This window comes from Galdieria sulphuraria (assembly GCF_000341285.1).
Source record: "Galdieria sulphuraria unplaced genomic scaffold scaf_36, whole genome shotgun sequence".
In the NCBI taxonomy this organism is placed as follows: Eukaryota; Rhodophyta; class Bangiophyceae; order Galdieriales; family Galdieriaceae; genus Galdieria; species Galdieria sulphuraria.
Genome location: NW_005178439.1, coordinates 31,300 through 56,540, shown reverse-complemented (window position 1 = coordinate 56,540; position 25,241 = coordinate 31,300). Strand labels below are relative to the sequence as shown.

General features: G+C 35.3%; 12 protein-coding genes across 12 annotated transcripts; 6 read left to right on the top strand and 6 right to left on the bottom strand.

The window, feature by feature from the left end:
- Positions 1 to 69: 69 nt before the first annotated feature.
- On the bottom strand, positions 70 to 1,420 carry Gasu_40960 (uncharacterized protein). The gene is made up of 2 exons (XM_005704863.1): positions 901 to 1,420; positions 70 to 845 (listed from the first exon to the last, which is right to left on the bottom strand). Exons 1-2 carry the CDS (start codon positions 1,412 to 1,414, stop codon positions 463 to 465), a joined length of 897 nt encoding a protein of 298 aa, XP_005704920.1. The 5' UTR covers positions 1,415 to 1,420; the 3' UTR covers positions 70 to 462.
- Positions 1,421 to 1,430: 10 nt separating this feature from the next.
- Positions 1,431 to 2,905, top strand: Gasu_40950 (replication factor C subunit 3/5). The gene is made up of 3 exons (XM_005704862.1): positions 1,431 to 1,615; positions 1,666 to 2,509; positions 2,582 to 2,905. Exons 1-3 carry the CDS (start codon positions 1,452 to 1,454, stop codon positions 2,777 to 2,779), a joined length of 1,206 nt encoding a protein of 401 aa, XP_005704919.1. The 5' UTR covers positions 1,431 to 1,451; the 3' UTR covers positions 2,780 to 2,905.
- A 4-nt stretch (positions 2,906 to 2,909) lies between these two features.
- Positions 2,910 to 3,760, bottom strand: Gasu_40940 (DNA-directed RNA polymerase II subunit C). Its single transcript, XM_005704861.1, has 2 exons — positions 2,984 to 3,760; positions 2,910 to 2,948 (listed from the first exon to the last, which is right to left on the bottom strand). Exons 1-2 carry the CDS (start codon positions 3,748 to 3,750, stop codon positions 2,942 to 2,944), a joined length of 774 nt encoding a protein of 257 aa, XP_005704918.1. The 5' UTR covers positions 3,751 to 3,760; the 3' UTR covers positions 2,910 to 2,941.
- Positions 3,761 to 3,770: 10 nt separating this feature from the next.
- On the top strand, positions 3,771 to 4,475 carry Gasu_40930 (uncharacterized protein). Its single transcript, XM_005704860.1, has 2 exons — positions 3,771 to 4,395; positions 4,442 to 4,475. The coding sequence occupies exons 1-2, from the start codon at positions 3,777 to 3,779 to the stop codon at positions 4,444 to 4,446; spliced, it is 624 nt and encodes a 207-aa protein (XP_005704917.1). The 5' UTR covers positions 3,771 to 3,776; the 3' UTR covers positions 4,447 to 4,475.
- A 4-nt stretch (positions 4,476 to 4,479) lies between these two features.
- Gasu_40920 (chromatin assembly factor 1 subunit B) lies at positions 4,480 to 7,530 on the bottom strand. Its single transcript, XM_005704859.1, has 2 exons — positions 6,024 to 7,530; positions 4,480 to 5,970 (listed from the first exon to the last, which is right to left on the bottom strand). Exons 1-2 carry the CDS (start codon positions 7,505 to 7,507, stop codon positions 4,635 to 4,637), a joined length of 2,820 nt encoding a protein of 939 aa, XP_005704916.1. The 5' UTR covers positions 7,508 to 7,530; the 3' UTR covers positions 4,480 to 4,634.
- Positions 7,531 to 7,540: 10 nt separating this feature from the next.
- On the top strand, positions 7,541 to 9,165 carry Gasu_40910 (uncharacterized protein). The gene has a single exon (XM_005704858.1). The coding sequence runs from the start codon at positions 7,608 to 7,610 to the stop codon at positions 8,973 to 8,975; it is 1,368 nt and encodes a 455-aa protein (XP_005704915.1). The 5' UTR covers positions 7,541 to 7,607; the 3' UTR covers positions 8,976 to 9,165.
- A 25-nt stretch (positions 9,166 to 9,190) lies between these two features.
- Positions 9,191 to 10,378, top strand: Gasu_40900 (uncharacterized protein). The gene is made up of 5 exons (XM_005704857.1): positions 9,191 to 9,213; positions 9,270 to 9,391; positions 9,439 to 9,578; positions 9,635 to 9,975; positions 10,027 to 10,378. Exons 1-5 carry the CDS (start codon positions 9,200 to 9,202, stop codon positions 10,346 to 10,348), a joined length of 939 nt encoding a protein of 312 aa, XP_005704914.1. The 5' UTR covers positions 9,191 to 9,199; the 3' UTR covers positions 10,349 to 10,378.
- A 1-nt stretch (position 10,379) lies between these two features.
- On the bottom strand, positions 10,380 to 13,320 carry Gasu_40890 (uncharacterized protein). The gene is made up of 5 exons (XM_005704856.1): positions 12,525 to 13,320; positions 12,221 to 12,474; positions 10,947 to 12,164; positions 10,486 to 10,884; positions 10,380 to 10,435 (listed from the first exon to the last, which is right to left on the bottom strand). Exons 1-5 carry the CDS (start codon positions 13,306 to 13,308, stop codon positions 10,433 to 10,435), a joined length of 2,658 nt encoding a protein of 885 aa, XP_005704913.1. The 5' UTR covers positions 13,309 to 13,320; the 3' UTR covers positions 10,380 to 10,432.
- A 10-nt stretch (positions 13,321 to 13,330) lies between these two features.
- Gasu_40880 (mitochondrial protein translocase, MPT family) lies at positions 13,331 to 17,045 on the top strand. Its single transcript, XM_005704855.1, has 6 exons — positions 13,331 to 14,839; positions 14,890 to 15,052; positions 15,114 to 15,355; positions 15,443 to 15,782; positions 15,841 to 16,398; positions 16,444 to 17,045. The coding sequence occupies exons 1-6, from the start codon at positions 13,394 to 13,396 to the stop codon at positions 16,959 to 16,961; spliced, it is 3,267 nt and encodes a 1,088-aa protein (XP_005704912.1). The 5' UTR covers positions 13,331 to 13,393; the 3' UTR covers positions 16,962 to 17,045.
- Positions 17,046 to 17,056: 11 nt separating this feature from the next.
- On the bottom strand, positions 17,057 to 19,000 carry Gasu_40870 (uncharacterized protein). The gene is made up of 3 exons (XM_005704854.1): positions 18,014 to 19,000; positions 17,651 to 17,959; positions 17,057 to 17,600 (listed from the first exon to the last, which is right to left on the bottom strand). Exons 1-3 carry the CDS (start codon positions 18,980 to 18,982, stop codon positions 17,109 to 17,111), a joined length of 1,770 nt encoding a protein of 589 aa, XP_005704911.1. The 5' UTR covers positions 18,983 to 19,000; the 3' UTR covers positions 17,057 to 17,108.
- A 30-nt stretch (positions 19,001 to 19,030) lies between these two features.
- Positions 19,031 to 21,025, top strand: Gasu_40860 (protein phosphatase). Its single transcript, XM_005704853.1, has 8 exons — positions 19,031 to 19,197; positions 19,252 to 19,348; positions 19,407 to 19,541; positions 19,677 to 19,929; positions 19,986 to 20,129; positions 20,177 to 20,417; positions 20,473 to 20,614; positions 20,668 to 21,025. The coding sequence occupies exons 1-8, from the start codon at positions 19,064 to 19,066 to the stop codon at positions 20,992 to 20,994; spliced, it is 1,473 nt and encodes a 490-aa protein (XP_005704910.1). The 5' UTR covers positions 19,031 to 19,063; the 3' UTR covers positions 20,995 to 21,025.
- Positions 21,026 to 21,029: 4 nt separating this feature from the next.
- On the bottom strand, positions 21,030 to 25,180 carry Gasu_40850 (beta-galactosidase). Its single transcript, XM_005704852.1, has 11 exons — positions 23,818 to 25,180; positions 23,670 to 23,764; positions 23,490 to 23,581; positions 23,253 to 23,435; positions 22,986 to 23,198; positions 22,877 to 22,923; positions 22,708 to 22,814; positions 22,615 to 22,657; positions 21,316 to 22,566; positions 21,179 to 21,254; positions 21,030 to 21,123 (listed from the first exon to the last, which is right to left on the bottom strand). The coding sequence occupies exons 1-11, from the start codon at positions 25,159 to 25,161 to the stop codon at positions 21,059 to 21,061; spliced, it is 3,516 nt and encodes a 1,171-aa protein (XP_005704909.1). The 5' UTR covers positions 25,162 to 25,180; the 3' UTR covers positions 21,030 to 21,058.
- Positions 25,181 to 25,241: the final 61 nt, after the last annotated feature.

Here is a 25,241-nt window from a genome sequence, read left to right as displayed (position 1 = left end):
TTTCCAAAGAGTATATATTCAATAGTAGTAGTAGTAGAAGAAGAAGAATAAGATTCTCTCAAAATATGGCCAATGCACCGGACCGTTTTGAAGCCGTCGTATTACCTGATGGAGTTGCCAAGTTGGAGTATCAGAAAGATACCAAAGTGCCTCATTCAGCTATCGTCAAAATAGAAAGAGAAGACCATACTATTGGAAACTTGTTACGAATGCAGTTGCTGAGGGATCCTAAAGTGATATTTGCTGCTTATCGTGCTCCTCATCCTTTACAACATCATATTATCATAAGAGTGCAAACCAAAAGTAGCGATAGGGAGCCTTATACACCCATAGACGCTTTAGCCAATGCTTTGAGTGACTTGAATACTGAAATGAGTTTGCTATCTGAAAGATTGGAAGAGGAAATACAAAAGCAACAGTTTCGAATGGTATATAGTTGAGAACCAAAAAGGGAAGCTCTTTTTAGAAGAAAGCCAAAGATATACGATCTATAGAATAAGGATCTCCCAAAGCATCTTGAGCATATTCCGTAACAAAACGATAAAGGTCACGAATACTCAAAGTACGTGGAAGATATTTGTTATTCTTTCTCTGTTCATAACAACAACAGCATAGGATAGGTTCTCGTGTTCCTTTGATGATATCCAAAAGATGAAACTCCAAAGCATGAAATAAATCAATCGTTGCATCTTTGTCTATTTGATATATTCCATTTTCTGCAGCTATTTGTTTCATTCGTTTACTTATTCGATTGATAAAATGTTGTTGTATGGCATCTTTCCATTGTTGATAAATAAAGGTTGGCGTCATCTCTTCTTCTCTCGAATTCCGAGCCATATTATCTTCTACAATATGAAAAGTAATTATTCAAACTATGAATTATCCAATCCATCATCATACCTGCTTTTCTATCCAAACTTGGTTTTGTGATAGTCTCTCCTAACGAGTCCTTGTCGTGCATCATCAAAGAATGAGCACTTTGTACTTTAGCCATATTATTTCTTTTACGCTTCTTATTTCCTGTGACTTTACTCTCAGGATAAGACTCTTGTGTATCATTCCAACAAGTTATGCTCTTAATAGGTCTCTTTACCAATAACCTTCTTTTGAGATATTTCGAGTCCTTTTCATGCGTCGTTAAACTAGGAACAAGAGTATTCCCTCCTTGTTGTGCTTGTTGTAAAACTTGTATAAAAGTCTCGTTATGAACTTGGATAGCTTGTGGCGATAACAAAGACTTTAACTTTTCTTCCAACTGATATTTTGCAAGTTTACCCGTAAAGAATTGACACAATATTTCGTAATAGTTTTCTACTCTTTCAGGTGATACTCCAATTTGGAGAAGGCTTCTTAATAAGGTTTGTTTTCCTGTTGACTGAGAGCAGTGGATATCAACTCCTTTTGTAGTCACCATTAACCATAAAAACCAGTTTTACAAGTCTTCGGTTTCTATGAAGAGTAGTCAGTATGTCCATTTCTTCTTTTCAAATGAGCCATTATTCTTTTTGGAGGATTTAATGACAAGACAAGGTGGTTTATTATGGGTTGACAAATATCGACCAAAGACACTTGAAACTTTAGATATTCATCCCGAATGGACTGAAAAACTTGCTAGGTAAGTTGTCTATAATATATTGTCAAAGGAGGATGTTGATTGGGGTTCAGTTTATGTGAACAAGGAACTTTACCTCATTTGTTATTTTATGGGCCTTCAGGTGTTGGAAAACGAACTAGAATATATGCTCTATTGAGACAAGTATTTGGAATTGCTATTGAAAAACGTCAAGTGGAACATCGTTTTTTGAAAGTGGGAGAACCACCCAAGGAAGTGGAACTAACTACCATCACTTCAGCACATCATATCGAACTTTGTCCAGCAGATGTTGGATATAACGATCGTTTGGTAATACAAGAGATTGTAAAAGAAATAGCATCCTCTAAACCTATAGAGTTGGGTAATGTGCATCGTGGATACAAAGTGGTTGTATTGCATGATATAGATGAGGTATCCAAACAAGCTCAACAAGCTTTAAGAAGAACTATGGAAAAATATACAAGCTGTTGTAGAATCATAATGAGTGCAGAATCAGTAACGAGAGTTATGGAACCTATTCGTAGTCGATGTTTAGGTATTCGCATTCCTTGTCCTAAAAAGGAAGAAATAGAACAAGTGTTACAAAAGATAGCCAAAAAGGAAGGACTTGTATTACCTGATTGTTATGCAAACCAATTGGTGACTCAATCAAAAGGTAATTTGCGCAAAGCTATTTTATTATTACAAGTAGGTAGAGCCATAGCCTATCCCTTTTCACAACAACAACAAAAGAAGAATGAAGAAGAAGAAGAAAGTTGGATATCCTCTCAAGAAACAGGTTGGGATTGGGAACGATTATGTTATGATATTGCCAATATTGTGATAAGAGAACAAAATCCTAAACAATTATGTAATATTAGAAACAAACTTTATGAATTATTTTGTCATGCTATACCAGGTGATATGATATTTAGAGTAAGTATAAGTATACATTGAATGATAATAATAATATTATTAATAATAATCATCGATGAATTGTCTCTTTAGAAAATAACTTTACATTTGTTAAGAATGATGGATGAGGAAGTTGCACCGCAAGTTTGTCATTGGGCTGCTCATTATGAATATGGAATGAAACGAGGATCCAAAGAAATATTTCATTTAGAAGCCTTTTTAGCCAAAGTGATGTATATCTATTATTCTCATATTCATACTCAATATTCTATGGCATGGATGGATGATTAAAACAAAGTATTCAAATTATCTTGAATAGTGGACTGCAAATGTGCACTCAACTCATTAAGTTTTGTTTGTATGACTCGAAAAGTACATCTCAATACATCTTGTGAAGATAAAGCACCAGTCGTTTCTAATGAAAAATAAAACCTATGGGGATCATGATTATATTCAAGTACTGCAGAAGGATCTCCAGAACAATCCAAAACCAACAGAGTCATCTTCTTTACACAATCCAAAGGTAAAGAAATTCTTCCCAAAGTAAAAGCTGTCTCATATATCAGTTGATTGCTTTTGGGATCGATGGCCAAACACTCGTCACTTGATTTCACCAACGCTCTTTTGGCTTCCTCAGAAAGCAAAGTATTCAGCTTATTCAAATTGAACTGCACTGATGGGTCTGTTTGATAAGAAATAGTACAAACAGGAGACCATTTGGCATGTTCCTTACCCACTCCTTTCTTAGCTATGGCTGTCAATTGAATTCGTTGTCCTTTTGCCAACTTTGCCAAAACAATACCATTCAATCCATTTTCTTCCGATAGAGTTGGATTGTATTCACCTGAAAAGTGAACAGGTTGAACACTAGCAGCAAGTTGACTCTCATGGGCACTCTTATTCACCAAGTCTTGAGAAGTCACTGTCATAGCTTCTTCTGTACATTGTACGTCCAATTCAAAAGTAACCGAACAGTGTAAACAGTGGTCACTACAATAAGGACAATCTCGAGTATATTCAAACTCATCCACTCTATGACTTGTTAAAGGTATCAAACCCAGTCGATGGGCTAACAACTCATCGTGTAAGGAAGAAGTATTGACTTGCATATGTATCAAGTCTATAGCCATAGTAGGAACTTGTGCAATAGCTACTCTTCTTATAGCGTTTGCTACAGAAGTATCTGTATCTGTTATGATAAAGTCCATTTCGTTGAAAGTTTGTCGGTTGATATGAATCGTAGGTGTTTTAGCAAAAGGCATATGAGAAGAAGAAAGAGGAAGAAGAAATGATCATTTCACAAGATGATGTCGATTCTTATGGAAGTATTGAAACAAACAAAGTTATTTCACCAACACCACCAAGTTGGATAGTTGTACAAATAAGACGTTTGGAACATATTTCATGGTGGTGGAAAATATTATTTTTATTATTTTTATTTTTATTGCCTTGTCTTTTAGCTACTTGGATATGGCACTGGATATCCTTGGAAACCATTCAATGGTTGGAACACTGGTCACGTCAACAACGAAAACAATGGCAATGTTTATTATATTATCTCATTGAAGTGAGTTTTGTATTACTTTGTTTTCCTGCTGCAGTGTTTTCTTTGGGTGCAGGCTTCTTATTGGGTCCTTGGTGGGGTGCCTTGATAAGTGTTGTTGCTCTTTCTACGGTTGCTTGCATTGCCTTTGTATTGGCTCGATATATTTTCTATTCTTTTTTTTATGATGTTGCAGTTGAATTGTTTTCCTTGAATAGATTGGAACAGTGGAATGTGGTTATGACCCATCGTGCCTTTATGATGACTTTGTTGATACGTGCTTCACCTCTATTCCCATTCACTTTATCCAGTTTCCTATTAGGCATAACAGATGCTTCCATTGCCAAGTTTCTTATGGCTACTAGTATAGGCACTTTACCAGAAGTCATATTCTTAACCCATATGGGAAGTTTAGCCCATTCTTTGGTACAAGTTATGACACTGAAAACTTGGCATCAACATCGATGGTATGAGTTGATGATGGGTCTGATTATTTCTACTTTGATAGTTTATGTGATTACTCGAATAGCTAAGAAAACATGGCAACAACAACTGATGAATGTTTCCCTCAACCGTATTATAGAGGATGATTGAAGATTCTTTTTATTTTGTTTTCATACGTTTGGGTTGAGATGTTATCCATTGAGTAATATATCTTGTGTTGGATATTCTATTTTTGGGTGGTTGCTTTTGATTCTCAAGTTTTGTTGGATGTGTAGTCATATCCAACACTTTTCCCAATTCATCCGACTCAAAATAGATAACCGAAAGATAACCATCCATTGAACAAACCAATAAATAATGGCCATCTTGAGACCAACAAAGATCGGTAATAGGCTGCCAATGCATTCCTTTGACATATCCAATAGGAAATGGTTCATCGATATTGTATAGAAAAACGGTATCCAAAGTAGCAATAGCAAAAATAATATAATAAGGCAATTGAATTGTGTCATCTTTCTCCATTCTGTATGTTCTTTCCCATAATAAAGGACATACTTTTACTATCATAGCAGGTTGGTCATATCCTAGAAACTGAAAAATAGGTGCTTCCCAATATCCTCTGGCAAATAATAAAGCTGCATAAGGTTTATCATATCCTTTTTTTTCTTGTTGTTGTTGTTGTTGTAAATCGTTATTTTGTGCTGCAGGACAAATCAAAAAGGAACCATCAGGAGACCAATCCATACGACGAAACATACAACGATGACTATCATCCAAGAAAAGATGTTGTCTCAAAAAGAGTGATGAAGAAAGACAATCTTCATTTTCTATCTTCCCAATACTTTTCTTACAAGGAAAAGAAAAGGAACCATTCTTATTCTTTGTTTTTTGATATATTCTCACACTTCGATCAGCACTTTGACTAGAGAAATATTCTCCCAATGGGTCTACAGCTACTCCTTGTACAAAATGATGATGACCTTCCAACACTCGAGTGGCATTCCAATGATAGATATCCCATATGATCACTTTGTTATCAACTGAGCCAGATATCAAATATCTACCACAACAACTCCACTGAAGATCCAAAACATCTTCCAAGTGCTTTCTTAAAATATGGTGGATTCTCCAACGTTCTAAAGTTTCTTCTATTTTATGGTCCACAATAAGGGAGTCTTCTGTCACCCTTTCCCATAATACAATAGTACCACCATCACTTCCTGTTGCTATCAAGTCTTCGTCATATCTTCCTTTATTTCCTTTGGGATTGAAACGACCCACGTTCACAGTACTATCGTGTCCTTTCAAGTCACCTATCCACTGCAAGTTGTATTCAAGTGAGTCTTGAATAGTAAATAGCCATAAACGACCCACTCTATCACTACCTGTAGTTAATAAACGACCAGTACAAGGACTTATATCTATACTCCATATAGGCTGCTTCTCATGCCAACTTACTTGTAATAGCTTCGATTTCATAAATGCATTAACCCGCCTTGTCATTTTCAAACAGTGCTTTTGTATACAATCGTTGTTATCCAACACAACACAATACTCAAAAGAATATCATATTCTTGTAACAAAAAATAAACCAATTGTTTGAAATAAGTATTCAAATGTAACCAAAATACACTTTGAGATATAGTCTCAACCCATGGAGATATATCTCTCCAAAACATATTCATCATGAAATAGGCCATCGAGATACTTTGTAAACCATACAAAAGGAGTGAGTTGCACAATGGATGTTTCCATTGTTGATAGAGCTTACTATCAAATGGATGATAAGATGTTTGATGCGCTATTTGTTGATAAATATGAATACATTGAGAACATGGATAAAGCCCTATCAGAATGAAGATGATCCAACTGGTTACATTCAAACATAATTCTATATGAATACTACTACTAGGAAGAGATATCCAACCAAGTATTCGTATTACCAAAAATAAGAATACCAAAATATTTTTCTTAGAATAGGAAAACCTATTCTTCCATCTTTGATAAAAAGAATTGAAACGAATAGAAAAACGAGTTGAATGACCATTGCTATTTCCTTGAAGAGTATCCAAAGATGACAAGTTATTATCTTCCAAAGATAATGTTGATATAGCTTGAGGTAATGGATACAATCTATCAGTCAAAAGAAGAGTATCTGATGAAGAAGAATGACTCCAAGACTGTGATAAGAATGATTGTTTCTTTGTACTCGTGTTTCTTCTTTTCCATAAAAGTAACAAGTAAAGTCCACCTATCCCTATTTCATATATCCACCAACTTGTCCTATTGTACCATAACCATTTCTTATACAACAAAATACTTGATAATATACAATAACCACAAAATAAATAAGGATATAATAATGGACAATATAGCCACTTGTAGATACTATCCATGATGAGCCAAGGAACTAGCCGGAATAGAATACTGCTACTCATATATAACTGACTAGATAAGATATACCCAATCATAAAAAGAACTAATGCTATCAGATTATTCAACCATAGAAGGCACGATTCTCTCCTATTCTCTCTTTTACTATGAGTTGTTCGAGAAATGGAACAACGAGACATATGAAAGTTGAGATACCACTGACTGGATAGTTTTTGGTCCATCCACGATAAACGTTGTTGCACAGTAGCTTTACAAAACTGACACAAGTCATAGCTTTGTTCAATTCTTTCCAATTCTCTTTTCTCGTATCGAGTCAATTGCATATCATCAGATGGTTGGTCATCAGAGCAACTATGGATATTAGCGATAGCTTTTCTCCATAGTTCTTGTTTCTGATAACACTCCCAACATAGAAAATTCCGGAATGAATGTTGGGTTTGTCGTAAAGGAACACAAAAGCGCTTTGGAGAAGAGGAGTGCTTCGGTTGTTGTGGGGGAGGTTGGTTGTCTTCCACTCCATTATATTGTTCACAAACTGGACAAATAAGAGAATGGGGGTCTATTAGAGTTTTCTGTGGACAAAAGAAACAGTAAGTCGTCCTAGGCTTGGAAGAATGACGGTTCCAATACCATTTCATTCTGAACCAAAGTGATCACGACGAATGGACGAGACAATTCAGAACAATTGCATTGCCAATAGAAAGGAATTGGCGGTTTATTTTGAAAATCTTTTGAGAGATGAATGATGAAAACAATTCCTTATCTGAACAACTTATTTTAGGAGAAGCACTATTGGAAAAGTATTTTGGTCAAGATAAAGTATTATTTGATCAAATCACTATGGAAGAGGAGTCTCACAACAACCGTGTTTTGAAAGAAAACAGGGGTCCCTTGTCTTCAAATATTCAAGAAAAAGTAGAAAACTTGAATAGGTTCTTATTGGCAGTTGGTTATACTCCAAAACAAGTTATAGAACAACACAGTGACCAAGAAGCCGCGTTGGAATCTGCTATTCAGTTGATTTACGAGTTGATACAAAGAGAACAAAAACAAAAGAAACAACAAGAGGAATGGCTATTGAGCTTCCAACAGTTGGAAACGAAATATAAACATACTCAACGATGGGTAGAAAAACTGCAAAGAAGAATAGAAGAAAAGGATAAACAATATCATGTTGCCAAGACTAAAGATGAGAGACAGATTCGTGAATTAGAACAACAGCTACAAAAATGTATGGAAGAGTGTACCGAATGGAAGATAAAAACTGCCAACTGGGAGCAGTTACAATTACAGTTTGGTTTTGAATTGAGAAAGAAGGACAACGAATATCAACGTTTGCAACAGAAATTACAGCAAATCATGCAACAACACTCAAAAGTTGGCAACAATAGAAAGGGAGAGAATGGAATATCTTTATATGGGAGACAATTACAATCATCATTGGAAAGCAAAGGATTATGTGGGGAAGATTGGCTAGAGAAGGAAGCATATCATATGATAGAAACTTGTTTCCAAGATAGAATTCAAAAGCTGCAACGAGATAATGAATCTCTACAGAATTTCATCCATGAGATATATCAAAAGATGGAAAGTAAGCTCTGTTATGAGTCAACTCATACACAAAATAGCGAATGGGAAGATGAAGAACATGCGCATACTCCTTTACGTTGGAAGCTTGAGTTGCCTTTTGAAGAAGCAAAAGAAGATATTCAAAAGTACTTTGATGAAAAACTTGACCAACTCTTATCTATGGGTACTCTTTTATGGAAGAAACAAGAAATACAAAAGACATCGAAAAGGAATGAAAATCAGGATGGTTCGCAATTGGCTTCACAAGTAGCCATTGTTCATTCCAATGAAAGTACTCTATATTCCAAAGATGGTTGGAAAGAACAAATTGGACAATCATCTGATGAGTTTATTTATCAAATGGAACCAAAAGATGATTCATTATCAGCTTTTGTTGAAGATAAGGATGAAAGTAGTCTACATAATCTGAATGAATCACAAGAAACAGATAATATATATATACCAAATGTCGAAAGATGTACATTAGATGAAGCCAATGCTGACGAAGAAGAAAACTTGGACGATTATCTTGGATAATATCAAATATATATATATATATATATATATATATATATATATATATATATATATGAAAAGGAATGGCCATTCTCTTTATCATATTCTTAACAAATCATAAAAAGAATTTACTTTTCAATCACTTTTTGATTTTCCCCGATTTCTTTCTAGTCCATTGGAACTTTCCTTTTTGTAAGGAACTAACGAACATACATATATATATACATATATATATATAATATTACATGGATACTCGAAAGTTGGTTTTGTGTTTTTGGGTTTATGTATTTGTTGTTATTCACTATGAATATATAGGGCTAAATATTGGGGAACTTGGTATCAAGGTTATGAAGGAACTTGGTATGGAGAAGATGAAAAGGACTCGATTGCTTTGAAGCACCAACTTGATCTGTGGTTACAAAAAGCAAAAGAAAATGGTCAGAGGATCCTGTTGACAATTGAAAAAACTTCTCATCTTTTCTAGTGGGAAACTTGGAGCAATATAGCAATGGCTTATTAAAGGCTGTCATTGTTCCGCACGCAGGATATTCCTATTCTGGAGCAACTGCAGCACACTCCTATGCTCGTATAGATCCTTCTCTTTATGATAGAGTCTTTATATTAGTAAGAATTATCTTTTGAGATACTCTTGTCCTAATCAGAATTGTTTTCTATGAAAGGGTCCTTCTCACTATTATCGAATGTCCGACTGTCGAGTGACTCCTTTTGAGCGATTGGAAACACCTTTTGGACCCTTAGTCATCGACGTTCAGTGTTGTGAGTCTTTAGTTGCCACTAAAAAGTTTACTTTTTTGGATAAAGGCGTGGATACTCAAGAACATAGTTTGGAGTTGCAGTTTCCTTTTTTAAAGGCAGTTTTTGGTTCTTCCAACGTTCAGTTGGTGAATATTATGGTGGGTGTATTGGATAAGGCTGCTAAAGAAGAATATGGAAAACTATTAGCTCCTTATATGAAAGACCCTCGAACCCTGTTTGTTATTTCTTCCGATTTTTGTCATTGGTAAGGACAACTAGATAAAGTGTTGTTAAAACTGATAAAAGAGTGGCTTAGGGGTAAACGGTTTGGTTATCAATATCATGATGAAGAAGATGGTGAGATATTCAAGTCCATTGAGAAATTGGATCGTCTTGGAATGACTGCTATCGAACATCAAAGTGCTAAAGAATTTTCCAGTTATTTGGATAAGTATCAAAATACTATTTGTGGTCGCAATCCAATTGGTGTGTTGTTACATATGATTGAATATTTGAAGAGAACAGAGTCTATGCAATTGGAAACTTTGTTTGTTCGATATGACCAATCGATGAAATGCAAAACGATGCAAGACTTATCCGTAAGTTACGCTGCTGCATGGACTATTCAAGAAAAGTGAGCCAAATAAAATAAAAATTCGTGAATGAATTATTTACCTTTTCAAATGGTTGCCTTCCATTGCAACTTGGTTTGTTTGTCTTGGTCACTGTGATCAAAACTCAACTCAAAATGAGGTGTGGGTGGTTGAGCACTGACCCAATCTCTCAATATCTTATATTTCTTATTTCTAGCTGTAAGACTCTTTAACCATCTTTCATAATCTTTGTTGTGGAAGAAAAACTTGACAGAAAAGGTACGCCGAAAGTGAGGATTCATTTGGATACGAGTTGATAAATGAATCATATGTTTTCTATCATTTTGTGGTTGAGTTGCTAGGCAACATAGAAAAATAGTATTTAGGTGAGGATACATTTCCATGCAATGAGATAATAATACATTCAATCCTTGATTCAATTCTACAGTTCCAAGTGTTATACCATATATACCATATTGACAATCTTCATTAGGAATAGGATTGAAAGTTTTCTTACAAGTCAAACGAGATAAAATGGTCTGATACAAATGATCATATGTCCTCCATTTCAAATGAGAGTCCTAATACCAATCCATATTCTTTTCTTCTATATTTGTGTGATGGATGAAGATGGGTCTCTTACCTGAATACAGTTGAATCGATCCAAAACGATGCATCGATATTGAACAACTTGTGACATAATCCATTCATACAATTGCTTTGCTATACAAATTGGCCAATGAGATAAAGCTTCATGAAAGCATATGGAATTGATAGGTTTCCATTCCAATATGGAAATATCCAAAATGGCATAATATCGACGAATATCTTGTTGTCTTAGCAAACTGCTTCTTTCCATAATGTCTATTCCTGATTTGCTGTTCTTCAATCCTCTATTGTAAAGGTCTCGTTTTAATATACAAGTTGTATAACGAGTCTGCGTTATTATCAAAATGCGAAAAGGAATGTTTCGAAAGTTGGGTAAACATTTTCGATGTTGTTCATAGGTCTGTTTCAATTGCTTCGATATCTGAATAATCAAATCCGTCTTGGGATGTAGCAGCTTATCTACTTGTCCCAAGTCCTCCAAAATATCTTGTAAGGCTCTCATACAAGGTAACATAGAACCATAGCGGTTTTTTGCTGTTTCCAAATATTTGGATGCTCCAAATAATCCATCATGTTGAGCATAATCATACGCAGTTCTTAAAGTATGAAGTGCTATGAGACATTGAATATCTGATAGAAAAGTATCATTCGATGTTGTTTGATATGATAAATGCGAATCATGATGATAACTCTTCTGAGGCTTATGAGCTTGAAGAGTTTGAAAATGTCCCTGAACATGATGTCTAGCTTTGTACAAAGTGTTCTCAATACTAGTTGCACTTAAATCAACCAAGCTTACATTACAAGGTATGCTTAAATTGCAACTATCTTGGAGTTGTTGAATGTATGTATATGCATGTTCTTCAATCATTTTCAATCCTTCTATTTGATATCCAGATGGTTGAAAAGCTATCCATGTTTGACGAAGATGGTTTAGCAAATTGTCTAACTGTGTATCTTGTACATCTACGATACGCATATTCGAACTTGAATGGTTCAGCATGGAAACAACTGAATCAATATCTACAGTCCCTATATTCGTCGATAGAGGATCAATGAGACAAGCATCACAAGTTTCTATAAAAGGAGAACAAAACTCCCAATACATCTTCTCATTCAAACTCTCTGTTTCAAAAGTAAAAGATTGAACAGTGTATACAACAAATGAAAACTCTTCGTCTCTTGGTATTTCCGATAAATGATGGACATGACATAAATAGCAACAACTTTTATCCGAGGATAGATCGAAAACCTGAAAAGAAATCAGAAAATATGAAAAAAATGAAAGATATGATATGTGTTCCCTACCAGTTGAGGTCCGATGCAGTCTTCCAATAAGGCAGCAACAAAAGGATATTCATCTTGTGCAATCCAAAGACATTTTTGTCCTTTGTAAGTCGCTAATGTCAAATAATGATAAACCATAACTACTCCCATGAAAAGTATTTCCAATGGAGGTGGCAGTAATACAAATGACTTGCAACCCATCAACTGTTGAATCAGCGACATAAAAGCAGCAGAAATAGAAATATTTTTGGGAATATTTAAACGAAATATTGGATCTAAGGAACATGGATAAAGTGATGAAGACTTACAAATCGATCATACTCACCAGTCTTCTGTTGTATAAAATTATTTACAGTTTTCTCTGTTTCTTCCTCCTCTGGATGATACTTTTGTCGAATTCTATCTTGAGTTTCATTACCAGCAATGTCAAGAAAATCATCCAATGGATCAGTATATTCAATGTTGTAGAAATGTACAAAATTTTTATGGGACACTGAGTCCGTTGATTGCTTATTATCATTTTTCCATTTCGAAAAAGTCTGCAAAGATATCATTTTCTCTTTTCCATAGAGTTTTGAAGATATTTCTTCCAACTCAAAGGGATGAGATTTGATAAGGTCCAAGCCATATTGATGACGATATTGCAATTTCCAAGTAATGTAAAAATGTTGTACTAGTAACTGATAAGCTTCATATGTTTCCTCCAAAATATTTTCCAACCAAGTTGACCACTTGATATGATTAGATTCTGCATTCTCAAAACAAGGAATTCCCATCCAATCCAATATCATTTGAAAAATTTCGATACCAACCGCAATGGGTTTATCCAAAAAACATGTAAAGTCCTCATTTTTTGTTTTTCGCTGAATGGTTTTCAATGAAGGATTCAACAAGCTCGCTTCTTGAAAAGGGTTGTGCAATAATGTATCAGCTTGTTTCTCTATGAGAGGACAATCTTGTTTTCTTGTGGTCTTCTGCACGCAGTTCCTTATAGCTAACTTGCTTATAGAAAGTTGAGAGTGTCGGTTATTAAGAGAAAAATTGTTTGTTTGATTCCATTGATATTCCTGGAACAAAGTATTTCCTAGTTGATATAACAAGTCATCCATAGCAATAAAGAAAAGTGGAAGGATAAACAACTCTGCTAATTCTTATTATAGTTGTTTGGGTGTGGTTGGCATTTTTTTCCAAGAAATGGCGCTCATATCAGATAGACTTGAGAAACTTGGTTTCTTATGTATTCCTTTTCGTACCTGTGCACTGATTACTATCAATAGTCATATGAGCTGTCATTATTGTCGTGATCACTGTCAACATTCGGGACCACGTTGGCAACAGAAGAAAGCACCACAACTGTGCAGACGCCATTTCTTATTTTTCAACAACCAGAGCAAAAAAGAAAAGAAACATAGTTTCTCTATATATTCAACTGCCAGTAGTCAACCCAAAAATGAAAGCGAATCATTGGAAAGTTCTGATAAACCTCTTCGACTTCCCATCAAAAGACTCAAGAAAGCGGATACTTTGCAGGATAGTGAGTCGCGAGGTTATGTGGTCATTTCTTCAAAAGAACGCAAAATATTGGAACTCATCAAGAATTCAAAGCCTCAGGAAGCTTACAATCTGTTTTTACGCTATGCAAAGCTTGTGATTACCGTTCCTACTATGAACCAGCTATTACAAAAGTTAGGAAACTGTAGAAAGGGTGTGGAAATGTGGGATGTATATGAAAAAGCTCGTTCAAGAGGAATTCTTCCTTCTATTCTAACATTTACTATTTTATTATCTCGTATTGGTTCCATTCCACGAGATAACCAACAAGTAGTGGTTCACACGCTGCATCAACAGTTATTAAAGGAAAAGGATCAACTTGAGATGGATATTCGTACTTTAAATTCTCTTATGTATGCCTATTGTCAGTTAGGAAAAGTGGAATCTGCATTTGAAGTTTTTCGGAACTTGAAGAGAGACTTTGACATGTTTCCCAATGAAGTATCTTGTAACATTCTATGTAAAGGTCTTATTCAGGCAAGTCGTTTTTCGGAAGCTTTGGAACTCTTTTCAGTTGAAATGCCTGCTATGGGTGTATTGCCTTCTGTAACATCATACGCTATTATTTTTGAAGCGTTTGGAAGACTAGGAAAATTGGATCAAATGTCTCAGCTTTGGAAACAAATGTTACAGAGAGGACATCAACCTACCGAAGCTGTCTATTTTAGTGCAATGTATGCTTGTGCTATTCACGGGGATTTGACGTCGATGTTTGAATATTTTCGCAAAATGGTGGAAGACGGCATTCATCCCAACATCAGAATGTATGGAATGATTATTGATGCATTAGGAAAAGCAGGAAAATTGGAATTGGCTTTTAGTTGGCTACAGAAAATGACAGAAGAAGGGATTGCACCTAATGATTACATTTATACTTCATTGATTTATGCTTGTGGTAATGTTGGAGATATGGAGCTTGCTATGAATGTTTATGAGAGTATGCGTCGTTCTGGTATATCTGGAAATATTGTAACCCTATCGACTCTATTGCATGGATATTGTAAGAACAAATATCCTTTGGAAGCACTCAATATCTTCCATAAAATGTGCAGAACAGGTTATCGATTGAGTAAATCACAATTCCACGAGGTAAAAGTAACCTCTAAAATACGTTTCTTGAATGAAGCATTTTGGAAAAGCTTTTCTACTGTTTAGGCCAATTTAGGATGATATCTGAAACCTTGCAAGTGTTTGAAACTTTAGTCAAACAACGTCTCAGTTGTACCACCGATGATTTATATGATATTCTTTGGAATATGTCCTTCGCAGGGAATGATAATCTTTCTATTTTGGTTTATCAGAGTAAGTATATTCTTGTTTTGTGCATCCACGAGAAGTAAAATTCTCACGAATCTTCATTAAGAACTGGAAGAAAATGAAGCTTTCGTAGTACAATCCGATGCTTTATATTTGTATAGCCAACGAAATGAACCAAAAGTTGCTTTGCATTGGGGTTTATCTAGGCTTAAGAAAATGCGTACTCATACTCATGTTTATGTTGCAGAATTTTATCATACACTGCTTTATATTGCCAGCTTATGTGGCGATGAGAAATGCTTTTTCTCTTTGTTGGATGAAATGATAGAAAATCAACTAGCTAATACGGTAAGAAGTTGTATATTTGGCAAAACAAATTTGACTGTACTGATTGGTATCCATCTCTTCTGATTCCGATAATGGATATATTTATAGCGTACTCTAACTATTCTTATATGTGGTATTGCCCAAATGATGATGAGCATGCATCAACTTGTAGAAGCTAATACTTGTTCACATATATTGGATGTGGGTATTATATGTTGTGACTCACTTTTTCATTCCGCTATGGATGAATTCTTTTGTTTACCCTTATCATCCTATCCCAAGGATTCTAAAGAGCCTTATCCTGAACAATTGCCTTGGCAGTTATTGGATAGATTGCAACCCTTATGGAAAGATGCTGTGCAGTCTCCTCTCATATCCAGTTCATGTCAACCCTTGTTATCCATTTTTGATATTTGTGATAGCCAAAAGATTGCCATCGATCGTTTAGGTATGTCTATTCGTATTCTTCTATCTCTAATAGATATTGAAATGTGTCTACTCCATAGCGTACAATGCCACTTTTTGGAGTTTGACGTATACTTGTCCATTTGATATCGTCGAAAACTTCTACAAAAGAATGGAAAGAGATGGAGTTGGTAGCAATTTATGGACTTTTACTATTTTAGCATCTTGGAAACTTTCTCAAGAGAATCCTCCCATTGAAAAAGTTATGGAATGGATGAATCAAGTACCTGATGGCATTGAGTTGTATAATATCTTGTTGAGTTTTTATCGTCGACAAGGAGAACTGGACAAGATGTTGCAAGTATTTCGTGAAGTTCGTTCTAAAGTTTCGATGGATAGGATTACCTATCAACTATTGGTGGAAGCATGTTTTGAACAAGGGGATCGTGTCAAAGCATTGGCAGCTTTGAGACATATGAAAGAAGCACAAATACAATTGGTTGGGTCACAATGGAAGCATTTGAGTGAAGTTTGTAAGCAATCAGGTTTCATGGAAGAAAGTCATTCATTTCTACGACAAGCTTTACAAATAGAAAGCGAACAAATGGAACAACAACGTTGTTATTTAGAACACCTACATATGTTGTGCCAATCTACTTGTGTACAGAATGATACGAATCAAAACAGACTTTGTTTTCCATAAGCAATAGAAAAGAGAGAAAGAGAGAATAGGGAGATGGGATGGATGGACAAGAGGAGGAGATTAAAAGTTATGGATCCAATATTTGGTTTTATCCCAACTTGTTCTCGTTGTCCTTTTGCTTCTTTCTATCGAATATCTTTTACACGAAAAAATAGAGATTCCTTTCCTCAACCTCGTTACTTGTCACGTTTATGGGTCCTCAACACCCGACTAGGTTCTATACGCCAATCAAGGATGATGTCTACTTTTGAAATGCAGTCAGAACAACGTTTTGGTATTCATTGTGGCGATCTTGTTCAAGTGAAGACAGATCTTGTGGTTTATCATGTTCCCAAAATGAAAGGCCAAGGTATTTTATTAAAAGACAAGGTTGGAAAGGTGATTGGTTTTTGTGATGTTTATAAAGGAGAACCTATAACTGCCAATTATCCCGTTGTTGTAGAGTTTCAACATGATTCTTTGGTATTTACGAGTCACTTGGCAGTTGAAGAGTTGCAACGAGTAGACAAGGCAGATTGAGTTGACGTTACAAAATGGATATGACAGCTCTGTTTTATAAACGTAAAACAAGATTGCATAGAAAAGGTTGATACTTTTATGAGTATGGGAAACAAAAGAGCAAGTGTGTGTTTATCTCTTGGATGATGATCATCTTTCTCACCACTTTTATCCAAGTCGTTGTCTCCGTTGTCGTTCACGTTCCAATAATTCTTTACCTAAACGTTCGTATTGGATATCATCATCATGTTCAAATCCAAATTGTTTCAATCCCAAAGAAGATAAGAACCTCGTCCATAATTGAAAACTGGTTCCCAATACGAATAATAACAAAACCACCGGAAAGAATGCATTGAAACTATTTCCTAAAATAGGCAACACTTGCATACTTTGTTCCACTTTACTAAATGATGTAGTGGGTAACAAAGAAGCAGGTATTTGAGGATACAACAAAGGTACAGCAAATGAAGTTTCATGTAACAAAGTTAAAAAATTATAACACAACGGAACAGTAAAACGACAACATAACAAAGCATTGAGAAATAAGGAATAAGCATCGGTGTGTTGTGGAATGAGTTCATAAAAACGATACAAATTGAAATGAAATAATGAATAATAAACACACAATGCCAAATAAGCAATCGAAAATAACGATATCAACTAGATGCTCATGTAATGTTCTCTTTCCATGTTTCATACAACACACTTACTTGAATACTATAATTGCTCATTCCTTGACGATGAATCCACAAAGATAAGGGTGATAAATCCACATGACTGGATGTTTTCAAACTCCAAATGGTCGTCTCACTCCAAAGAAATAAAATAGAAAGTACGATACACATGAAAGCAAATAGTCTACAAATCAGTGGAATATAAAAGGCATACCAAGAATGACTATTCGGTATCCAAACATTCTTCCAACTCTTACAACTCTTCCAAGTCATCCATTGTTCCAATTGAAATGCTTCATCACATGTACGACCCCATAAATAACTCGACTTGCGATATTCTATGACCTATATCAACTTATCTACACAAAAGATGAAAAGAAACAGTCGATCATTTCTTACTCTTTGATTGAGTCTTTGATGTAAGAAAGCTAAGAAATTTTCAGTGATAGTTTTGGGTATTTCTGCTGTTCTATCGGGAACAGGTAAAGCAACTCGTAAATCTTCTTTCGGTATTTCACTTATAATGACTTGAATAAAGTTGATCAAACGATGCCTTTTGGGAAAAGAGGATTGGGATATTCCTGCTTCCTCTACATTCGTCCCTTCATTATCCGTGGCTGATAATAAATGAGCAAGTTTCTGTTGCACTCTTTCAATTTGTCCCAATATCTGAGCCAAATCTGCTCTCGCTTCATCCATACGATCGGTATATTCGGTTACTTTGAATTCACAATATCTTAATCTTCTACTCAAGTCTCCACGATGCCATAAAGCTCTAGGAATTTGTACAATCCCATATCCAAGCATACATATAACACCCAATAATCCGAATGCATTGGATAATCCAATCAATAAACCCATCAATGAATAGGCAGAAAGATGATATCGAATTCCCATATATATTCCAAAACCTATAATAAACACTCCACAAATAGCATAAAACAAAGCATTGGACCATAAAGCCGTTTGTAGGCGCTTGCCTATGGAATAGTCACCAGCAACGGCGTATTGTGAAAATATGGGCAAAAATAGCCACGTCAAAGCAAACGATATCCAATAAATAACCAACCATAGAATAAATACAAAGCCTGGACGAGTTTCGTGAATAGGACAATCTCCTTTTTGATAACCAGTATATTCGGAATAAGATACTAAGACTTGACAACGGTCGACAAGGGTTTCTGCTAAATCCAAAGGAACCAAGAAAATAACCACCAGACAAATAAACCAAGCTATACCAACCAATAAATAGACATACCAAGAAGTAGCACCTCTTTTAGCACTATAATAAAATAATAAACATAATACAACTAAAGCAATGATGGGAACTTCAACTACAAAAAACAAAAGTTGGCCAAGAAATAACATTTCTTTCTAACAATTATTCTCTTTAGAGGAGGCCGTGAGTCCAAAAATAGGTTGTGTTGTGGTAGTCAACAAAAGTGAGAAATGAAAGATACTTTGTGGAAAGAAAATCACTTCCAAGATAATATACCAGACGCAGATTCTATTCAAGTGGATGATATTCAGACTCGTGCAGAAAAGTTACGTCAACAGGCCAATGCAGCTGTTGGCGCCAAAAAGTAGGTAGAATAAGGTGGAGTGAAACACAGATGAATAAATGGAACAACAACTAGATATGCACAAGCTTGTGAGTTGTATACACAAGCTATTGAATTGAGTCCTTGTGCCATACTTTATGCCAATCGTGCCCTCGCTAGAACCAAGATGGAAGCAAGTATATGGATGGCGCTTCAAAATGATTCATTGTTGTTAATTTTTGTGGATATAGGAATATGGATATGCTTATATGGATGCTTGTAAAAGTATCGAATTGGATTGCCATTATCCTAAAGGCTATTATCGACGTGCAGTAGCCAATTTTGCGCTTGGAAAGTATAAAGCTGCTTTAGAAGACTTTAAAAAGGTATTGCAGTTGGTACCGAATGATGCAGATGCAATGGCTAAGAAAAAGGATACATATATATATATATATATATAAATATATATATATGTTGACATATTGTTTTTGTTATTGATGCATATCAACTTGTGAGAATAGGAGTGTGAAAGGAGAATTCGAGAACAAGCTTTTGCCAAAGCAATCGATTCGGATGCTGTGAAGCCAGTTTCTTTGTTTGAAACCATCGATTATGAGTCCATCATAGTAGAAGATAGCTATCAAGGTCCTACATGGGAACAAGAGGATATTTCAGAGTCTTTTTGTTACGAGTTGATAGAATATTTGCGCAATCAAGGTAAACTTCATAAAAAGTATCTAATCAAGTTATTGGTTTATGCCAAACGATATTTGGGTAAGTCTTCCAAAAAGTGTGTAGATGGAATAATCATGTTTTGATATTTGGAATAGATCAATTGGACAATATCGTATCTTATCAAGTAAAAGAGAGTGGAATTACAGTTTGCGGTGATACTCACGGACAATATTATGATTTATTGAATATTTTTCAACTCAATGGCTATCCATCACGTGATAATCCTTATTTGTTCAATGGTAAGCCAATTGCTTCTAAAATGGAATGACTGAATGATGTCCATAAGGTGACTTTGTTGATCGAGGTTCCTTTAGTGTTGAAGTTATTATCACTTTATTAACTTTTGTTTGTTATGATCCTCTTTGTATGCTACTTAATCGTGGCAACCATGAAAGCAAAAATATGAACAAAATTTATGGATTTGAAGGAGAAGTGAAAACAAAATATAATGAAACCATTTATTCATTATTTGCTGAGCTTTTTGAAAGTCTTCCATTGGGACATTTATTGATTGGAAATGAAAAGGGGTAAGTGTATGGAATAGTAAAGGTTGAGATGGTTCATTTTTGTTTTTGTGGTTAGAAACAGAAAACAAGTATTGGTTATTCATGGAGGATTATTTAGTCGAGATGGTGTCTTATTGGAAGATTTACAACATCTTGATAGGCATAGAGAACCTGATCAAGGTCTTATGGCAGAATTATTGTGGAGTGATCCTCAAAAGGTAATATCAAAGAGACTGTTTGTTAGAAAGATATTCATTTACCTTATTTTTAGGAAATGGGTTGGGGAGTATCTAAAAGAGGAATTGGCGTATCTTTTGGACCAGATGTTACTTGTAGGTTTTTAGATGCCAACCAAATTGCCTTGTTAGTTAGGAGCCATGAAATGAAGGAACAAGGATATGAAGTAGAAGCAGATAATCGATTGATTACTGTGTTTTCTGCTCCCAACTATTGTGACCAAATGGGTAATCTTGGAGCTTATATTCGATTTTCTTCAACATTGGAACCTCAGTTTTATACTTTTGCACAAGTTCCTCATCCCAATGTTCCACCCATGGCTTATGCATCCAATGGTTTAGGTTCCATGGGATTGGTGTGAGGAATCTCCAACAAATCGATAGATTCAAGTGTTCCTCCCCATTCTTCAAAGATAATCAATTCATTCACTGAATAGACCATCGACTTGTGAATAAAATAGAAACGTTGTGTTTCCTTAGATTGACTTTGTCTTATCGGAGAAGAAGAAATATCGACACAAGATGCGGGAATAAGCCAATAACGACCCAAGTCTTGCTTATTCCACCAAATATGGCCTTTCCATAATCCTTTGCAATCCAATAATAAACCACCATCATATTCCTATCCGTTTATATGAATATTCTCTTCAGTTGTATGTAATAAACAATATTATGCAATATACCTTGTCAGATAATAATGAAATGATAGCTCGATACCAACGAGGTCCTATTCCATCTTCTTCTCTATCGAAGAATGAAATATTCCAATCTTTCCAAGTCTTCTGATGAAGAAAATGACTTTCAACCAATGGTGGTTGCATCCATAAAGGCATAAATCGAAAAGTACTTTGGACTTTTAAAGGAATGGTATGATCACTATCCTTTCTACGTACTTTCCAAGCTATTTTGGGTATTCCAAATATGCCTTTTCTTTCATCTTTCATATTCCATCCACGATCAAGTTGCCAGTCTCCTTTAATCATTCCTAAAGAAGACACTAGAAAAGAAATACAAAATATAGAATCCTTCAGTACTTGTGAATGTGTAAATTCCATATGTTGATGAAACCCTACATGAGGAGAAGCACTTGTCTCATTCCAGGAATTGGGAAATCTTTCTTCTAATAAAGGCAATGGAGAAGATGTCTTATAAACGCCATTCACATAAACTTGAACATAATCTGCAGCTTCCAAATCCACTTGTCCTCCAACCCATTCTAGTGCGTCATCACTAGTCCATTCTATTTGAGGATCGATTTGATAATGAGCAATATACCAAGCGTAATCAGTCGCAGTTCCTGTGTAACGCAACATTTCTACAGGAACTTGAGTTTCTATTTCAGTGTTAGATGATAATGATGATATTGATGATGATTGGGAAGCTGAACTTGTTATATCAGTGGTCGGAATATTTTCCTTATAATATTGCCAAGTCCATTCTTCAGTTGTCACAGAAATGGGCTTCAACTCCTTCTGAATAAGTTCCTCATCTACAAATAGTTGATCACTCTTCAATATCAAACGATGATGATCGACCACCATTTGTACAGATAAAGGTGCTAAACAATATTCTTGTTCTTTCCATTGTACTTGTTTGGTTGAAGTTGGATGATCATTACAAAAAAAGATACAATTGGAACCTTGCTCTTCCCAAATAAATATCCAAACATAATTATCCTCATAGGAATGCGCAATGGGTGCTTCTAACTTTAATGCTAATGAAGCAAAATGTTGTTCAAGTTGCCGATGAATGTATTGTAGACCAAAATACTTTTTTGTTTTTCTTCCGTATTCATCAATAGGAGCATCATAGTCATAACTAGTCGTCTGTAGATACATGGCTAATTGATCATAGTTTGTACCACCATGAAACATATAATAATTGATTCCTTTTCCTCCTTGAGCAAAAAACCTCAGAACTGCATAAAACAAATCCTAAAAGGAGATGAAATAGAGACTATTTGTATTATAAAAGAAACTTACTTTACAGGGTCGAATATGATGAGCACTACCCCAAACATCATACCTAAACAATTGACAACAATGAATATTTAACTCATCAAGTTTCCATTTTACCATCCTGTCCAACATTCTGTCCAAATTGCAGGTTGATTAGGATACTCTCGATGATGATTTTCCATCTCTTGATGACCATAAAAGTCATTGATAGTTTCAAGCACATTCTATTCATATTGTTTCAAAAAGGATAAGTCATAAATATCAACTGAATGCGAATGTTATTCACCTCAATACTTCCTTTGCACATAAACAAAGGTACCGGTAACTGTAAATCTTTCAAAACAACGCGTTCAAAAAAAGTCCAACAAAGTCCTTTAAAAAATAGAAAATCGTACCTTTGGCCAATTCTGAACACCACTTTAGATAATTCAGTCCAGCCTCTCCATAATTTTGTCCAATCAACTTGTACTCATTCTCAAACTGAACCATAACGATGGGACCTCCTTGACTATAAAAGCAATTATTGCTATTCAGCTTTTCTACCAGAAAGCGAACCCAACGACTCGATTCTCTTTGAAAAGGTTCATTTTGGGTACGAAACTCTATTCCTATCCACAAGGGTTATATAGAAGAATTTTTTTCATTTTCTAATCTACTGTTACCATCGATATCTCTCAGCCAGTGTGGAAATCCTCCAAAATGAGTCTCTGCACATATATAAGGTCCTATACGTAATAAGGCATATAGTCCTGCTTTGGCAATGGTTCGTATAAAACCAAAAAGATCCAAACGACCGGAAAAGTCGTATACTCCTTTTTCCTTTTCGTGTTGATTCCAAAAAACGTCTTCAAATAAAATTCTTCAATTTGCTCCGAATAAGCTCACGAAAGGTTACTTACAAGTTTCGATACAGTTTATACCAGCTTCTTTTGCAAACTCAATCAACTGTTGCCAGTCACTAGGCTGACAGCGTGGATAATGAATACTTGCACTAAACAGTAAAACACGTTGAGAACCAATAATCAACCCTTTGCGGTCATATTCAACAGTAAGATGGGTAGTCATCTCTTAAAAATCACGGAAATAAAATTCGATCTTGTTGAGCCTTTTGTTCCAGCAATTGAATATGTTTCATCAATTTTAGCATTCCTTGTTCCAATTCCTGAATGCGACTCTTCAAAGCTTTTCATATACAAAACAAATAGTAAAGATAACCAACAAACTTACGTGTTGTTCTTCAAAATTGCGAATGACATCAATGTGCAGATTTTGTATATGTTGTTTGATTTCTCTATTACTTGCATATTGAATATCTTCTATGGATTGTAACAAGCCTGAATAGATATTATGAGAAGCCAGATCCTTGTTTTCATTTTCTAACTGCTCAGAACGTGAATCATAGGAAGGAGATGCGGAGTCTTGTAGAAGACACTGAAACGGATTTGGATAAGAAGAGATAGATTTTGGGTTTTGAGTGACTGTTTCATCAAAAATTGAGCCATTCTTTTCGGAATTCACATGAACTTGTTGTTTCGAAGAAGATATAGCTAAAATAGGAGTTTCGTCCCATGAAGTAGAAAATGGTCTTGAAGAGTCTCCTTTGGTCGGCAAATAGTCACCGTCAACTTCTTCTTGCAACTGTTTCCTCTCAGAGAGGTGTTCTCGTCTTTGCATGCTATTGTCTTTGGAACGAATAACTATCATTGACTCAGAAAGGTGATTACTTAAACAATCCAATGAGTTGCTTTCTTTTGGTGGGACTACAAGTTGTGTTGATCCATTACGTAATAGAGAGTTGTCTAGCAATAACTCGTCAGTCAAACATGAATCTTCTTCCGTTGTATGAGAAGACTGGAAAGAATCTTGCTTTTTGCTGTCCATTCTATTAGAAACAGAGTGAATGTTTTCTTTTTCTTCATCAACTGCTTCTGATTTGTATAAAGTAGGCGGAAGAATCCTATTATTATCCCTTTCATTCCTTAATGTTGTCTTTTCAAACACTGTCTTGTCCAAAATTGTAATCGATTCAATGACTTGGCTAGTTGCTATGGATGACCTTTCTTGGATTCCACCTCTCAAGTCAAACAGACTCAAACGACCTTGTCGAAAGCTAATAATCAGATGTGAACCTGAATTCAAGAACTGCAAACTTTCACAAAAGTCATTCAACGAAAACATTCGAATCCTTTTCTTTTTCTTTTCCATATCAAAGAAGCATAGACGCTTATCCAAACCAACTGAACATAGAAGACAAGAATTGGTAGGAGAAAACGCAATCAATGATACTGGCGAAAGATGTGCCGATGAAAACTGAATTTTCACAAACCTTTCAGTAGACTTGGTATCGACAACAGTTACAGACCCATCATCACCTGCAATAGCCAACAAAGAATGATAAAAAGGTGAAAATGACATATTGGTAATACCAAAATCAAATGGTTCCAACGTCCCATTCTTAATAGTTCCGTCATCTTCTAAAGATACGATTTCAATTCGACATTCATCAAGTTGAACCGCAAGAAAATCGTCCTTCGAAGCAGTCATACGGGAAATTGGACTGGAACCCAACATCAATGTTTTCAAATGCTTTCCATCCACAAGTTGAAATATCTTGAGTTGTCCATCTTTGGTTCCTAGCAAGAATCAACTAT